This window comes from Bos taurus, chromosome 20 (assembly GCF_002263795.3).
Source record: "Bos taurus isolate L1 Dominette 01449 registration number 42190680 breed Hereford chromosome 20, ARS-UCD2.0, whole genome shotgun sequence".
In the NCBI taxonomy this organism is placed as follows: domain Eukaryota; kingdom Metazoa; phylum Chordata; class Mammalia; order Artiodactyla; family Bovidae; genus Bos; species Bos taurus.
The window spans coordinates 471,595-489,199 of NC_037347.1; the positions used below are offsets into that span (position 1 = coordinate 471,595).

General features: G+C 53.5%; 1 protein-coding gene across 4 annotated transcripts in view; it reads right to left on the bottom strand.

Moving 5' to 3' along the window:
- Window positions 1-17,605, bottom strand: part of SLIT3 (slit guidance ligand 3) — a 758,707-nt gene that overhangs the window by 28,626 nt on the left and 712,476 nt on the right. For all 4 annotated transcript variants that reach the window (XM_059878791.1, XM_024981391.2, XM_059878790.1 and 1 more), the window contains 4 exons: window positions 14,291-14,388; window positions 10,309-10,448; window positions 7,667-7,760; window positions 485-622 (listed from right to left, as the gene is read on the bottom strand). In XM_059878791.1, coding sequence (XP_059734774.1) covers window positions 485-622; window positions 7,667-7,760; window positions 10,309-10,448; window positions 14,291-14,388 — 470 coding nt within the window. The remainder of the gene's footprint in view (window positions 1-484; window positions 623-7,666; window positions 7,761-10,308; window positions 10,449-14,290; window positions 14,389-17,605) is intronic.

Sequence of the window (17,605 nt, forward strand, 5' to 3'; positions counted from 1 at the left end):
CTGGTCAGAGCTGGAGCTGCCACCCATACACTGCGTCCATACACCCCACAGACATCTGACCACCTGGCCAGCGCCTCCTGTCTCCCTTTTCTCACCCGGCTTCAGGGACTCCCCAAAATCCTCCCATCCACCTCCATTTTCCTGCCACTAGGGAATCCATAATGGTTTATTCTCCAGCTTAGAGAGAAGATCCTGCCAGTGTGGCCATATGGCTACCTCCACCGTGCAAGCTGGGCTCCAAAATGGTATCATCTTTCGTTACATGGCATCGTGCCCAAGTTTGACTCTAAGTCCAGCTGCCACAGGGTTGCCCTGGGTACCTCCTTTTTCCATCTACAACATGGGGTTAACAATGTCTGCTCTGGGACTTGGGGGTGTGAGGAAGGTTTGGGAAATAAAGACACCATGGAGATGAAGGGCTAGGGTCGCCTGGGCCCCCCAACCCCCACCCTCTGCCGCCTGCCCGGCAGCCCCTCAGCCCTACCTGAAGCCCTGGGGGCAGATGCACGTGTAGCCATTGACCGCGTCCACACACTGGGCCCCATGGCGGCACCGGTGGGCGGCGCAGTCATCATCGTCCACCTCGCAGAGCTTCCCGCTGTAGCCAGGGGGGCATTCGCACCTGCAACACGTCAGAGCGAGGCTGCTCCAGGCCCGGCCAGCTTCCAGGCAGCCTCTCCTGTATCTCCCTGTGTCCTCAAGGCCCCTCAGCCCCCGCGAGCTCCCCAAAGCCCGGCCACAGCCTGCGAGTCGGTGTCCGCCTGGTTTACACAGGCACCTTAGAAACTAGTTCCATGAAGACAGTGGTAGATCCCAGTCAAAACCTTGTCAGCAGCTGGCTGGGGGGCTCACGTTGTGGTCAGACAGGTTTTGGCTCGGATCTGCCACTGTCTACGTAGAACTGGTATTCAGCCTAGCCCTCCGTCGAGCACCTCTCACAGAGCACCTTGCTGAGGTCTCTCAGCACCCGGTGAGGGAGGGTCTGTCCCCTCCAGGATCAGGAGGAGACCTGGGCTCTGGGAGAGCGGACTGGACTTCCCCGAGGCCCCCCAGCATAACGATGTTTCGTCTATGCATACGTGTGTCAGATGCTCTTCTCCATGTGTCTGCTACTAGGTGCCTGTTTCAGTGTCTCCACCCATAAATGTGGCTGACGATCAGTACCTTCACCTCTTACAGCGGCTTAAGAAACTAAGTGATCCACTCTGTGCGGGGCACTAGATCCACACTGAATAAACAGCGTGATATGCAGAAGGAGCTGATAAGGATGGTGAAGAAATGATGCTCTCGGCACTGCCTTTGATTCTTCTCTATTGTTTATTCATTTTCTCCCCCAGAGATTCAGGCTGATATAAGAACTGGGATAGATAAAGAAGATGTGGTACAGATATGCAATGAAACGTTACTCAGCCATGAAAAGGAACGAAATTGGGTCATTTGGAGAGATGTGAATGGACCTAGAGTCTGTCATAAAGAGTGAAGTAGAAGGAGAAAACCAAATATTATGTATTAATGTGTACATGTGGAATCTAGAAAAGGGGTGAAGATGAACTTATTTGAATCTAGAAAAGGGCCAGAATAAAGGCGCAGACGTGAGAACAGACGTGTGGACACAGTGGGGGAAAGAAGCACTGACATATATGCGCTACCTTGTGTGAGACAGATGCTAGCGGGGAGCTGGGGTGCAGCACAGGGAGCTCAGCCTGGTACTCTGTGATGGCTCAGGTGGGTGGGACTGGGTGGGGTAGGAGGGAGGAAAGTGAAAGCAGAAACTAACACATTGTAAAGCAATTATACTCAAAAAAAAAAAAAAAAAAAAGAAACAAAGAAAGAAAGGAAAGAAAAAACAACACTAAGCTGGAAAAAAAAAAAAAACCAGAGAGAAGGGTGAATCCCTTTGCTTTCGATAGATGCCTCTGGTCTCCAGGGGAGAGTATGGAGCTGTGGTTCAACCCAGGCCTTGCGGGCCTGCCCCGCCTCTCCCAGAGGAGCACGGTGTCGGCAGCTCCATGGTGTCCCTGCAGGCCCAGGCTTCAACCTGGCCAGAGGCAGCTGCTATGGCCAGCCTCCCTGAACATGGGCCAGAAACATGCGTCTCTGGGCTCCTCTGTCTGAGGTGACAATGTGTCAAAGTCCCAGCAAGAAACAGACCACAGGTACCACCTTACTCACAGGGGCTCAAGCACACACACAGGCACTTACGAACACAGATCCTTCCTAGCTCCTCTCCCTCCTGCAGGGCCTTCAGCCTGCACACCTCTCTGGGGTCCCTGGCTGAATTTTACTGGGCAGACTATGAAAAATAAACACAGCCTGTGCAAGTCAGAGGAGGAAGCTGGTACAGAGGAAGGTGTGCAATAGGTGGTGAGGTAGGAAGTGAGACCTTGGAACACTTACATGATGAAGGAGCCCGACGGGGGAAGCATCAGGACAGAGGAATGGTCCTCCCTCCCCACTCTCCTTGCTCCACCCGCTCTAGGATGGAGAGAAGTGGGCTGGAATCGCAAGTAGATCCTGATGCTGCTGGGGTTGCTGCGTGCTGTGGATTCGTGGTATGGTACGATACTCAGGGGACCTGGGTGTCCCTGGAGGCCAGCAAGTTCTAGAATTTGAGGATTTACTGGGCCTGCGCCCAAAAGCTGTGACATCTCTAAGATCTGACCTGTTCACCTTTACTTATATGATGGATACATTTGAAACACGTGACCTACTGCTGCACCAGCAAGTGCAAACTTTCACACCTTTGCCCCCACCTCATCCTAGTCTTTGAAAGCGTCATCCTGCGGATGACTTTGTGGGAGTGCATGCTGCATATACTGCAGGCCAGGCCTCTGCGAGGGTTAAACCTGGCCCTGGTAGGTATATGTGCCTGTGTCTCCTGAATTCTAAGTACCTGCAGAGCAACTCAAGCTGTATGAGCTTCTCCGAGGCAACACTAGCTACTCACTACTAATAGGGGCAAACCCAGCCTGGTAAGCACGGAGTTCAGGGCTGCTGAAGTCTTTAGGAGGAATGAGGGAAGCCATGCTCCCTTGCAGATGAAGCAGTAGAGGTCTGGAGGCAGATGTGTTTATGGCCTTCTTTTCTTTCCAATGCTACAGCCCTCTCTACACATGTGCTTCCTAAACAAAACCCCCAGAGTCTTGTAAAAGTAGAGCTTCTGATTCAGGGAGTCTGGGTGGGGCCTGGGAATGAGCATTCCCAATAAGCTCCCATGGGATGCTGACGCTGCTGGTTCATGGACCTCATCTCTAATGGCAAGGATCCCTACAACATTTCTTTATCGGCTAAAGACAAGCAACTGGTGGTATACCCCACATTCCGTGTTTTCAAATGTCTTGCCTTTTTTTTCTAAAGCATAAGGTTTATGCCATTTTGATACGCATTTAACCTACTGATTCTGGACATAGAGGAGTAACCAAGTGACATCCTTGGTTTCAGGACATCAGAAGTCTCCAGACTGAGCTGAGGAATCAGTCAGACCTGGGTCAGCTCTCATCCCCTTCCACGCACACGTGTCGGCCGCTTGCTCCACCTCGCTGTGCTTCAGCCCACACAGAAAGTGGTAACAGTTTCTACATCCTAAGGGTGCTGAGTGTCAAACGTGGTCATACCCAGTGCCTGACACAGAGGGAGTGCTGGCCACCGCCATCTCTGTTTCTGGTTCTGTCGCTTTCAGGGTGTAGTGGCAGTTACTTTCAGGCCTTCAGTATATTATTTCAGCGTTCACGTCACAGATACTGATAGTCCTATCTGCTTTGTTGAGTTGAGGCCTCATTAGAACAGCATACAAGGAAATCCCCAAGGATAAACACCTTCAAACTTGGGCAAAGGCTGCAGGGACTGCGCATCTCTTTTGTTAGTGTCCCTGTGGCCCACCTGGGGATGTGAGTCATTATGGTGATGGTGGGGGGTGGGGGGGGGATTGTGGGATAAAGTGAAAAATGTTGCACTGGGAGAAGGGGCTTTTGATTTAAATGCATCTTAATTAAAAAAAAATCAACATTATTGAGTTGGCCTGTAGACTTCATCAAGATTCTAAGAGACACTGTGCATAAATATATTATCTCAAGATTTTGAAAGCTAGACTGGTTTCTTTCTATTCTATTTTGTCCTTGAACTCAAGGAGGTCTTGGTTACAGTAGACAGAGTTTCCAGGGACAGGGAGCAGAGAATCAAGATCTGTGGTCCTAACTCCCTAGCACCCCAGCCCCAGCCCAGCACCCTGGACCACTTCTGACCAGCCTCCATGCTCGCTGTGCTCATCCAAGCAGGCCTCCTCTGAGCCTGTTGTCCACTTGGCTGGGAACACCACTGATGTCCTTCCGTCCATGGATATTCTACCCAGTCTTCCTAGCTCAGCGACCACCACTACCCCTTCCTAGGCATACGCAAAGCACTCTGCCTGTCAGTCCAGCCGCCGCAGCTTTGGGTTCAAGTCTGTGCTTTAAGCCTCTCCTCCCAGCCCTTTGCTCGCCCCTCAGTTAAAGAGCAGCCCTGGTCTGAGGTCCGATCCTGGAGTGGGAGAAGCAGGGCCAGGCGGCAGAGGCATCGCTCGCTCTTCCTCACGCTTAGGTAACTGGTTACCCCAGAACGTATTGGCACATCTCGAGGGGACACAGCCGGCAAGGCAAACCTGAAGGGCCTCAGCTTCCTCTGCTCCCTCTGAGGCCAGAGCCCTGCACTCCTCTTAACATTTTCCTGGTCACGGGCTCTAGGCTTCATATGTCCAGATAGAAAAGGAAAACTCAAGCAGGCCTGCTCATGGCCCTCAGTCACCCTTACGTACATAGACTCTGCCCCGCCTGCAGGGCCCTGCTTCTCTCAGCCCATCCCAATGCCACCCATCCTTTGGTGGTCACCTCCAGTCTCACCTCCTAGAGTAGAGGGCTTCCCTCTCTACTCCAGGAGGTTCTTCCCCCTCCTCAGAATGCCAGCAGCACCCAGGGCCCGAAACTAGGGCCCCAGGAATTCCTTCTTTTCTAAACCTCTGTGTGGTGTCAAATTTCCCTCCCCCAGGTCCATGGCAAGAGCCTCAGATGGAGGAAATAAGAAACCTCCTACACTATCCAGCACCCTCACTGCAATGAGGATTTGGGGACTGTGGTGCATTGGCGGGAGGACAGCAACTGGAACCCATCGTTATTACATTCTAGGATTCCAAGAGTTTACAAGTTCAAGTTTTGGAGAATCCATGAATCTAAGAGTCCACAGTTCTAAGACCCTGTGATCTCATGATGTCGGGGGCTTTCTAAGATCATGGGTTTGCATGAAGTCCTGAGCTTGTAGTACAGAATCAGAGTCTCAACACCCCCAGGTCTGAGAACTCTCTGCCACGTGACTGAGAGCTGAACAGACTCTGAGTGGTGACAGCTCCTGGGGACATCTAGACCACAGTCTGAGCTTGTGTTGTGAAGCGGCTGGGGATGCCACTGGGGACAGGCTGGGCAGAATTCTCTTTCAAGGCTCGTGAGCACAGGCACCGAGCTCTAGACCCATATCCCTTATCTCTGCATGTGGCTGTGAGGGTCACATTGGTTGTCTTTGCTGAGGGCTTGTCTGGGGTTCCCCCACAGCTGCTCTGGTCTCTGTCAGATCCCCCAACCCTGATTCCTTGGTGTCAGAGGACCCCACTTTCCCCACTCAGTGCAGACAGAGCCTACCAGAAGGAGGGGAGGCAGGTGCGTGGTCAGGGATAGGACAGTGCTCTTGACCAAAGGGTTCTGAGGTGTCCCTCCCAATATCAGAAAATCCCAAGACCTGAAGGCCTCGGGATCTTCTCCAGAAGAGGCAACGGCACACTTTCACAAAGGAGTGTGGAGGGAGGAGGTGGGGACAGTGCCCAGGAGTTCCCAGGGGCGCCCTTCGGTCTGCAGGCTCTAGAGCTGCTGTCTCCTCCTGAGGCAGCCTCTTGTGTTCCCTTAGAACAGCCCGAGCGTGCCCCTGCTCCCCCGAGACGCCGCCCCAGCGGCCACGTCGCCGGGCCCGTCAGAGCCCACAGCCTGCCTCCTCCCTGCCCACCCCCACCACGCGCAGGCACACAAGCTGGCGGACTTGCTGGAGCCAGGGGGCAGGGCGGGCTGCATCTGGGGAGTGGCACCAGATGCCCTCTGGCCTCTGCTTCCTCTGTGGGGTGGCTCCACTGCACTAGCTCTGGAAAGAAAAGATGTGGTGACAGCAACGTCGTTTTCAATTCATTTCCCAGAATAATGGAAATAAAAGCAAAAATAATAAATGGGACCTACTTAACCTCAAAAGCTTTTGTACAGAAAATGAAACAATAAACAAAACAAAAAGACAACGCACAGATTGGGAGAAAATACTTGCAAATGATGTGACTGATAAGGGACTGGTCTCTAAAATTTACAAACAGCTTATGATACTCAATAGCATCAAAACAAAACAATCCACTCAAAAAACGGGCAGAAGACCTGAACAGACATTTCTCTAAAGAGGACACATGTGTCCATAGGCACATGAAAAGATGTTCAACATCACTAGTTATTAGAGGAACGCAAATCAAAACCATAATGAGATACCACCTCACACCAGTCAGAATGGCTAGCATCAAAAAATCCACAAACAATAACTGCTGAAGGTGATGAGGAGAGAAGGGAACCCTCTTGCAATGTTAGCCGGAATGTAGATTGGTACAGCCACTACAGAGAACAGTATGAAGGTTCCGTAAAAAATTAAAAATAGAGCTACCATATGAACCTGAAATCCCACTCCTGGGCATATATCCAGAGAACTGGCCCTAAAAGATACATGAAGCCCAATGCTGACTGCAGCACTGTTTACAACAGCCAAGACATGGAAACAAGCTAAAAGTCCACCGGCAGAGGAATGGATAAAGAAGACGTGTTACATATACCATGGGGGTATTATTCAGCTGTTAAAAAGAATGACATAAGGCTATTTGCAGCAACATGGGTAGACGTAGAGAATGCCACACTGAGCGAAGTGAGTCAGACAGAGAAGGATAAATATCATGTGCCATCTGTCATATGTGGAATCTAAAAAGAAATGATACAAATGAACTTATAAAACAGAGACTCTCAGACTTAGAAAACGAGCTCGTGGTTGTCACGGGGAAGGGACAGGACTTTGGGAATACACAGGCTATATTTACAAAGGATAACCAACAAGGACTGCTGCAGACCACATGGCGCTCTGCTCACTGTTAGGTCAGCCTGGACGGGAGGGGATCTGGGAGAATGGATACACGTGCATGTATGACTGAGCCCCTCACTGTTCACCTGAGACTATCACAACGCTGTTAATTAGCCGCTTTTGGCATTAAAATAAATAAATGCATAAAACTCAAGTGTTCTAACAGGAAAAAGAAAAAGAAAACACGTGCTGAGAGGGAGGGAGGGAGGAAAGAGAAGGAAGACTAGGGAGGGGTCAGAGAAAGGGGCTTGCTTGCTCTCTCAAGAGAGGAGAGAACAGGGAGGGCAGACACAGAGACTCATAGAGAAAGACACGGACAAGGAGAGAATTAGACCGTGACTAGTCAGAGGTACAGAAAAGCACATGCTAGCAAACTAACAGAAAAAGAGAGAGTGAAAAAAAAATATGGAAAGAACCCCAGAGCTTCTGCCGCAAACCCAGGTTATTGGAGCCAAATCCTCGGGACCTGGTGCCAGTCATGAATGAGCCTCACCTGAATCCTCTGTCCAGGGAGATGCACTTGGCCTCATGCTGACAGAGGTTCATCCCCGGCACACAGTGGTCAATGACCTCGTCGCACAGCTCACCTGGTGGGGCGGGTAGAGAGCCCAGGCGTCAGGGAGGAGACAGGGGGATGCCCCGGCTAGAAGGTCAGGTTCATCCAGTCCCTGGTCAGGAGCCTGCCATTTATTCTCTAGGCATCTCCTTTCTTCTGCACCTCTGTCTCAATTTCCCTGGCACTGACCACAAGAAGACCCCAGGACCTCTCTTGGGCACTGTTAGAGCTTTGCCATTTGGCTGTTTCACTTGATTATCCAGGGGCTGCAGTAGCCGAAATCACCCCTGACTTGGTGAAAGTCGCTCAGTTGTGTCTGATTCTTTGCAACCCCATGGACTATTCAGCCCATGGAATTCTCCAGGCCAGAATACTGGAGTGGGTAGCTGTTTCCTTCTCCAGGGGATCTTCCCAACTGGGGGGCTGAATCCAGGTCTCCCGCACTGCGGGCGGATTCTTTGCTGCCTGAGCCACTGGGAAGCCCACCCCTGACTGTGGGCTGTGCTTATCTGTCTTTCATTCTACACTCATTTATGGAGCCCCTCCTGTGTGGTAGCACTCTGCCAGGGGCCAGGGACACCGCAGTGATCCAGTCCCAACCTCCCCCGTGGCGTGTGCATGTTGGGTTGGGGGAGCGGATCTACAAATAACCAGGCAATTATAACACACAGCTGTCAGCGAGATGATGGGAAAACCTGGTGGAAACTCAGGGGTTTCCTGGAGGGGCAGCCAGGGCTTAGCAGTGCAGTCCACCTGTTACAGATAAGTAAGCCCCGTGGGTTTTCTCAGAGAAGAAAATATGGAAAGAATTTGAAGTTCTGGTCTCTGGCTACATCCCCTTTGAAATTCACAGGGCCAGAAAAATGCCAAACAGGTCATAAATACCCAAAGATATAAGGCCTGCCGATAAGCCCTGGAAAACTCACACCACCAGAAAGCAGAATGTGGGAGGTCAGACAGGCCTGCAGGGGTCAGGTTCCTGGAAGACACACCACTGATAACTTCCTTGCATTCCACCCAGTCAGGCCACGTGGAGAGTGATGGAGAGAAACAAGCTTGCAGCCAGAGAGGCGTGGGGCAGGGTGAAGGAGGGTCCGAGGGTGGCTAGGTGGAAAAGCATGGCAGACACAGCCCCAGAGTTGGCTCTCTGCTGTGGTGGGGGCAAGCGGACCCCACCCTGCCTTCACCGTGTCCCCAGCCTCTCGAGACCACAGAGGGTGCCTGTGTGCCTTCTCAGCCTCTTCTGCTTCTTCTCTGTCTGTGACACTGAGAGAAGTGTATTCTCTGTGGGACACTTCCGACATTTTCTGGCACAGACAAAACCTCGATGTCCCATTCTCAGGAACAAAGTACAAAGAGTCAGAACTGCATCCTGGTCAATGGAAGAGCAGGCAGGAAACTGCCTTCGTAAGTGTTTGCTCGGCAACCTCCCCAACCCCCTGTCCATTCTCCCACCATCAGTTCAGACCTGAATGAAGCATGAGCGCAAGGCAAGTACCTCTCAGTTGGCCTCAGACACCACTGGGGAGCCCAGGGCTCCGGAAGGAGGGGATGAACATGAACTAAATGAACAGAGAGCTGAAAGCCGGGGACCTGATCAAAGTGGGGAGGAGTGAGTGATTTGTGGGGGTGGGTGGGGGAGGGGTAGACAAACTAAGGGAGAGGGTCTTTGGGAAGCCCCTCAGGGCATATTATGGGGTTTTTTTTTTTTGGATTCAAGTCTTTGTCCAGAGGGGAAAGAAGATGGAGTTTTTGGAAGAAGCCTAGAAAGTGGTGGGCTTCCCAGGGGGTGCAGTGGTAAAGAACCTGCTGGCCAATGCAGGAGACGCAAGAGACGCCGGTTTGATCCCTGGGTGGGGCAGATCCCTGGAGGAGGAAATGGCCACCCACTCCAGTATTCTTGCCTGGAGAGTCCCACGGACAGAAGCTGGCAGGCTACAGTCTGTGGGGTCTGCAGAGTCAGACTTGGCCGACCACACAGTGGTCTCCTCTAATGCACGCCAAGCCCACCCAGGCCTCGCACGGCAGCCCGCCCCTGGGCGTCGGGAACACCCAGGCCCCGCACGGCAGCCCGCCCCTGCGCGTCGGGAACACCCAGGCCCCGCACGGCAGCCCGCCCCTGGGCGTCGGGAACACCCAGGCCCCGCACGGCAGCCTGCCCCTGGGTGTCAGGGACTCACGCCAAGCCCACCCAGGCCCCGCATGGCAGCCTGCCCCCGGGCGTCGAGAACACCCAGGCCCCGCATGGCAGCCCGCCCCTGGGTGTCAGGGACTCACGCCAAGCCCACCCAGGCCCCGCATGGCAGCCTGCCCCCGGGCGTCGAGAACACTCAGGCCCCGCAAGGTAGCCCGCTCCTGGGCGGCGGGAACACCCAGGCCCCGCACGGCAGCCCGCCCCTGGGCGTCAGGGACTCACGCCAAGCCCACGCAGGCCCGCACGGCAGCCCGCCCCTGGGCGTCGGGGGCTCACGCCAAGCCCACCCAGGGCCCCGCACGCAGCCCGCCCCTGGGCGTCGGGGACTCACGCCACGCCCACGCAGGCCCGCACGGCAGCCCGCCCCTGGGCGTCGGGGGCTCACCCGTGTAGTTTGGCGGGCACACACACACGTAGTTGTTGACCCCGTCCACGCAGGTGGCGTTGTTCTCGCAGTCGTTGTCCTCGCAGTCGTCTGGGTTGATCTCACACCGCTGCCCCTCGAAGCCCAGAGGGCAGGAGCAGCTTTGGGGATGCGTGGGTGGGGTCAAGGGTCAGGGAGCGGCAGAGGGGAAGGCGGGGGTGGGAAATACAGTCAGTCAGGTTTCCCCTCTGGCTGGGAGTCCGAGGCCGTTCTTGGGGCACACAAGGCCTGGAGTTCTGAGCAGGAAGACCTTTAGGAGCCTTAGGGGCATTTCTGATAGCCCCCTGCCTCCAGTCTCTCCTGGCCCTGGGTGGCTGCCTTGCTGGGGGCAATCCTACGGCAATGCCTCCTTCAGGGCCCCCCCAGCTGGCAGTGGTAGAGCTTTAACTCTTGTCTTCTAAGCGACCCTTCAGCTATGTTCTATGCCTAGTCTCTTTTGTAGACAGAGAGAGAAACAGCGTAACAAACTCTGTACTTTTTTTTGTGACTCAAGGGCAGCTTTTTAATCCGGAGCAGGAGCAGGACTTGGTGGCCAAGATCAGGCTTTGCAACCAGGTTTCCTGGGTTAAATTTCGTATCTGTTTCATCATCTGTTGACTGGTGGTACTACCTACCTCCAGGGTGGTTGTAGGCATTAAATGAGATTATACAAGGAAACACTTACACGGGTACACAACACAGAAAGCATGTCAGCTAGATTTTGTTCTAGACAAAACCACACACCTCCTTAACCTTCCCTCAGGGACACTGCTCCTTCTCATACATCCCTGCTACTTCTGAGCCCCCTCCTGCTTCTGGAAGATGAGGGAGTCGGGTGGGAGGACACCTTTCCTGCCAACGCTTTCTGGTTAAAAACACCATAGACCAGCATGACACAATTCCTTAACGTGTCCCTGCAGTGTTAAACCTCTTGGATATAAACCTCATTCCCTCTCCTCTGCCTGGCCTTGGCCACAGCCCCAGGGTCAGGCTGCACTGCCCGATAATAAGTCAGAAAAAAAATCAGTCAGTATTGATGAAGGCTGGGCAGATGACAAGGGGCGAGGGGAGTTGAGAGGGTGCAGGTGGAAGATGAGAGTCTGATTAAATGAAATTAAATGAACGATGCAGGAATCTCACTCTTCCTGTGGGCCACCCCCCTCATCAGAGACCAGGGTCCTGTGTTCCAGCTCAGACCAAGAATCCCAGGCCTCTCTCCATTTGAAACTAAACTAATAGAAAGTGGATTTTTGTGGTCTTATTTTTGTTGTTGTTGTTTTTTCCCTGCACCATGTGGCTTGTGGGCTCTTAGTTCCCTGACCAGGGATCGAACCCAGGTCCATGGCAATGAAAGCCCAAGTCTTAGTCACTGGACCACCAGGGAATTCCCTTAGAATCCAAATTAACATCCTTTTTTCTATGACCTGAAAAGTGGGTCACATTTTCTACAAAAGGCAGGCAGAAGGATTCTTGGGTCTGAGCTCTTCAACTCTTCATGGAGCAAAATAAATGACTCTAACTCCTTTCTTTTTTCTTCCTCTTCTTCTTTCTCTTCGGGACCCCGGGCATTCATGAAGAAGGTAATTTCTTCAGAGCCACACGGGGGCGGGTTTCCAAAGATCTTAAACCATAGCGTTGTCTATTTTCCTGATATGAGTTATTTTCCTCTGACTCTCCCCGGAGAGCACTTAGGACTCTTAGGACTGCGTGAAAGTGGGGTAAGAAGGGGCTGGTCCAGGGAGCGGAGGTTGCTCATGGACTGGACCAAGGGTGGAAACGAGGTTAAAGTCTCTTTTGTCCTCACCGGAAACCTGGTGGGAGGTGGGGGGAGGAAGGAGGAGGGGATGTCAAAGATATCTCAAGAGCAATGTGTTAGCTGTGTGGACAGACAGCAAGTCACGCCTGTCCAGCCAACCCTGCCAGCCTTTGCCTGTTTTGTGAGCAGACAGTCAAAGCGTCAAGACTGGAGAAGCATCTGGATTAAGAGGTAGGTGATGCTTCCAGAATTCTGACTAGTCAGAGGCGTCATGGATTGAATTGTGTCCCCTCAAAAAGATATGTTGACATCCTAACCCCCCTCCCCCGAGCCTCGGAATGTGACCTCATTGGGAAACAGAGTCATTGCAGCTGTCATGAGCTAACTGAAGATGAATTGACATTGGAGTGGCGTGGGTGCCTAATCTCACATGACTGGTGTCCTTATAAGAAGCCGGTCATGTGGACACAGACCCAGGGAGAAGGCTGTGTATGCAGCTGAAGGCAGAGACTAGAGTGACACAGCTGCAGGTCAAGAAACACCAGAAACTGCCAGCAACCATCAGCAGCTAGAAGGCGAGAGAGGAGCCCCCGCCGGGTTTCAGGGGGGTGTGCCCCTACTGCCTGAGCCGTGTGAGAAGCCATTCTTTGGTTCCAGGCCCTTGAGCCTGTGGTCCTCTGTTATGGCAACTCTAGGTCACTGAATAGAGGGACACGGGAGCAAAGCCACCCGACAGGGGCCCTCCCTGTGCCAGCCTACCAGGTGCTGCCCTGGGTGGTGGGGTGAGGTGGGGGATCCCACACAAGCTATGCCATCCCAGGATGAGGGCCTCATTGCCTGAGCCCTGCATCCCATTTTCCAAATCCTGTAGGTCTGGGCTGTTTTCCTTGAAAATTAAGTACTAAACAATCCAGTTCATTTGGATTTCCTCGGTGATGGAGAGTGCAGACAGACCTTCCGCATCCCTGCAAAGAGGGCAGTGACACCTGCAGGGGTGCCCCTGCCTCTTGCGGACGACGACGTGGGTCCCGGGGCTGCGGGTGGGGATGGGGCCAGGCTCCCCAGGCCTGGAGGAGTGCTTCCTGACTGAGGCCACGTGGCCACTGCTGCGCGAGCTCTGGGTGGCTTCTCCTCACGTCCACTCTCAGTGGGGGAGAGTTTGGCCCACTGCAGGCAGGAAGATGAGCTCTGCCTTGAATTTCGCTTTTCCAGAGTTGAGTTTGATGGGGCTGACTTGGCAGATGGCTATGTGGGCGGCTGTCTTCCCCAGGGAGAACCTGGAGCCCAGAAGCTGAATTTCTTTCACAGACCACATAGTAACCCAGCCAGGGGGCCTGTGGTTGTTCATTGTTTGTGCCCTGAGTGCTCCGACCTCCTCACACAGCATGGCACCCAGTGCCCCTTCCTTTGCTGCCTGGCCCCCTGGCTCTTTGGGGGTGCCCCATGGGCCCACTCCCCCGATCTGCTCTTGCCAGGGTAGGGCCCAGGAAACGGCATCAGCAGGCAGCAAGGGGTGGGTGGGAAGCAGGAAGGGGCCAGAGGTTTGGCAGAGGCCCAGAGGGCCAGCTCCAAAGACAGGGATGAGAAAAATATCTAAGTGGCTTTTACCTTTTTTCTTCCTGAGCTCTTAATGCCAGAGAGGAAACAGGCAGGGTTGGAAGACTCAGGAATGAGTGTCAGGATATGTGACTCGGAGCAAATCAATCTCCGTGCCTCAGTTTCCCCATCTATTAAACGTGGATAGGAACTACCTGTACTGGATACGGTCCTTGGGAGGATTTAAATGAGATTTAGAGTTAAGTGCCCGGCACATATGAACATGTAATCAACACAGGAAAGAATAGTAGAATTTCCAGGCTGGCAGGTTTTTTGAGCTATTGATTATCCTATCCTGCTCCGACTTCAGCCAGCAACTGTAGCTTCCCTTGGAGACCTCCTGGCTCTGGAGACAGACTCCCTGAATTCAGATGCCAGTCTGAACACTTTCTGTGTAACTGCAGACGAACAATTTATCCCTTTGATGCCCTAACTTCCTTATCTGTACAAGAGGGATAGCAGTAGCTGCCTTATAGGGAAGGCAAAGCCTTAAAGTCCTTCATATCGAGGGCTGGGTGGAGTGCGGCTGCAGGAGGCGTGGAGCCGGGTTTCCTCCGCCTGCCGCAGAGTCGCGGGGCAGACTGAGGAGGGAGGCCCAGGGCAAGCTGTTACCTGAACCCACCCTTGTGGGTCTCGCTCAGGTGGCAGGTGCCTCCGTGCAGACAGGGGTTCTGAATGCAGGTGTTCATGGGCACGGTGCAGTCTCTGCCCTGAGGAGAAAGAGAGAAGCACATGGTGAGGGAGGCTCTCCACGGCCGCCGTGAAGAGGAGGCCCTGTGGGCTCCCAGCTCCCTCTGGGATGAGGGCGGGGGAGGTCGCCTGGGGCTCTGGGACCAGCGAGCTGGCTGTGTGCCCTGGGGAAAGCCCAAGGGAGGCCCTGCCTTGGGTCGCTCCATGGTGCGTGGCGCGGGGAGGAGCGCCGAGCTCAGGACCGCGGCCCCCAGCCTCACTATTGCCCAGACTTCAGCCCCTCCCCACCGTCCTAACCCACAGGCCGAGAGCAGGGGCTCTGGAGCCAGGAAGAGCTGGTTCACCTCCCAGCTTCACCTCTTCCTAGTTGGCTGACCTTTACTTTGTATTCGCTTTTTAACTTCTACACGCCTACCTCATAGAGCTGTTACCAGAGTTGACTAGATCTTTCCATAAGGAAGTCCTTAAAATATTACATAACACATCTAGCACATAGTAGGCACTCTATAAATGCCAGTAGGTGATATTACCACTAACCTCACTGAGGCATAACTGTAATCTATAACTTGGAGGGTAGACTATGGCTGAAGTGCAGACCTTGGCCCCCAAAAGTGACAAGCTTGTCTCTGATTGGTCCAGACGTGAGCATGGGTGTTGCTATTTGCTCTTAAGTTCTGCGGGTGGTCCTGATGGTAGGCTACCCCGAGACCCCCTGTGAGAGAAATTTGGGGCAGAGTGGGATTCCTTTGTACCAGGCACCCTGAAGGGGATGTGAGCTAAGAAGGTGCCCACTGTGTGCAGGTGGGGGGAGCATGCCAAGGAGGAGGACAGTGAGGGCAAGGCACCGCAGAGCCAGGCCTCCGTCCCAGGGAGTTGCCCCCGGCTTGGCCCTCTGCCACCAGCTTCTCCCGTGGCACCGACAGACCAGCACTGCACCCAGGTTTTTGCAGCCAGTTCCCTGGACGACCTGCGTGATCCTGGGGGGGAGGCCTGCTGTGTTTGCTTCTGGTCTGTGGGCTCAGTGTGGGCGCGGGGCCATCATGGGCGCCCTCCCACCGCCACACCACCTGCTCGCCATCTGCCCGAGAAAACCCTCCTTCCCGCTCTGCCACTGCTGCCTGCGCCCGCAACGAGAGAGGCACTGGGCTTCCTGGCTGGATCCTGCTGTGCTCTGCCTTCTCCCACTGCCTCAGCGCTGCAGCCTCAGGTCCCGCCTCCAGAAGCTGGAAGGCAGGGCTGCGTCTGTCCGCTGCTTTTCGAGCCTGGCACAGTTAAAGGGCCCTTCAGAGGTTTCTCGGAGGGGAGGAGATCTGGGGTGCAATCTGGGCTTATCCTAAACCAGAGCAACATGAGATCCCTTTTGGCAAGCCCGTGTGTCGATGGAAACTGCAGTGCTCATTCTCACTCCCATATTCAGAGTACGGTTTCTGTTCCAGGACTCATGCTGAGTTTCACATTCACAATGGTGTATAATGTTCATAACACCCCTACCATATGGGTGTGGTTGTTATTACCCTCATTCTTACTGAGAGGGAAGATGGACTTGGAAAGTGAGGCAATATGTCCACCATCGCACAGCAGTATGTGGAACCAGCACAACTGAACCCAGACATCCAGTCCAAAGCCAATTTTGGGAACTGCTTGCTGGGCGCTTACTCTGCCTCTCTCAAAGCACAGGCTCCGCAGGTACACAGATCTGAGCGCACATGCTGGTCTGGCTGCTGCTGCTAAATTGAGGAAATTACCAGTTCTCTCTGAGACTTGTTTTCATTATCTGTAAAATGGCAGTAATAATACCTATTGTATGGATTTAACAAATGATTAGAAATCACACTCATCTAACGCGCCTGACCCTGGCAGGTAACGTAGCTCCATAAATAAGAGCTATTCAGATACAGATCATGATGATTATGGGGGTCTGAGATAGATTTTTGGGTCTCCCTGGTGAGTCAGATGGTAAAGAATCCACCTGCCATGCAGGAGACCTGAGTTCACTCCCTGGGCTGGGAAGATCCCCTGGAGAGGGGAATGGCACCCCACTCCAGCATTCTTGCCTGGAGAATCCCATGTACAGAGGAGCCTGGAGAGCTGCAGTCCCTGGGGTCGCAAAGGGTAGGACACCACCTAGCGCCTGAACAGCAACAGCAGCGAAATAGTCCAGGTATGTGTTGTATGTGTGTCTGCGTCTGTGTGTCGGTGGATAAATGGGCCTGGAGTGCAGGACACGAGAACCCTGAGCAGGTCAAGGCGCGGCCTCCCTGCTCCCTGCCTGGGCCAGTGTCTTTGCTCTGGGGACTTGCAAGTACCCGGGGCTCCCCGGGGGATTCCTCCCCTGGGGTGCGGGCAGGGGTGGAGGTGGTGTCTCCTCTAGCCCCAGATGCCACAAGGCACCAGAATCCAGGAAGCAGAGCCTGCATTCGGTAATGTGGTGCCTGGGCCTAGAGGTGGGGCTTTCTGTCATTCACAGGCTCTTCAGAAACAATCACCATTGTTAGCACCTGGCCAGTTAGCGTCGTTCCACGCTCTTGAGCCTCATTTTGCTCAACCCACTAGATCTGTAATGCTCCTTGGTTGTCTCCTGTGACCCCCTCCCTACGGCGTGTGTGTGTGGCAGAGGGGGGACTGGGACTTGGCCAGGCCTTCTAGGTTCCTTTACAGGACCTTGGAAACAGCTAACCCCACTGGGATCCTGTTTCTGAGACGGGGCCAGCAGGGTGGCTCTAAGACCTTGCTGCTCCAAGTGTGGTCCTTGGACTACCAGCCTGGTGGCCCCGGGAAGCTTGTTAGACATGCACAACCTCAGACCCAGTCTCAGATCTAATGAACCAGAGCCTGCACTTTAACAAGGTCTGCAGGTAGTTCCTGCACACCTTAAAGTGTGAGAAGCACTGTTCTGAGACACTGGACATATGTGCGTGAAGCTAAATGGCTGCAAAAAATCAGCCAAATTTTCAATTTTATGTTCTCAAATCTTAGAATCATGGTAAGAGTTACGCTTTGTTAAGTGTCTACTGAATGCTGGTACTGAGGGAGGCCAAGACACGTGTGGCCCCTTTTAATCCTTACAACAGCTCTGCAATCAGTATGGTTATTCCCATTTACAGGTGATAAAAGTGGGGCTACAGACAGTCAGTTACTAGTGGAGGGCTTAGGATAGTCTCTGCAGCAAGAGAGAGCTGGGTTCTGGGTTTAGTGAATGTGCCCCCGGGGTGTGTGAGCTTGGGTATGTTTTTCAAT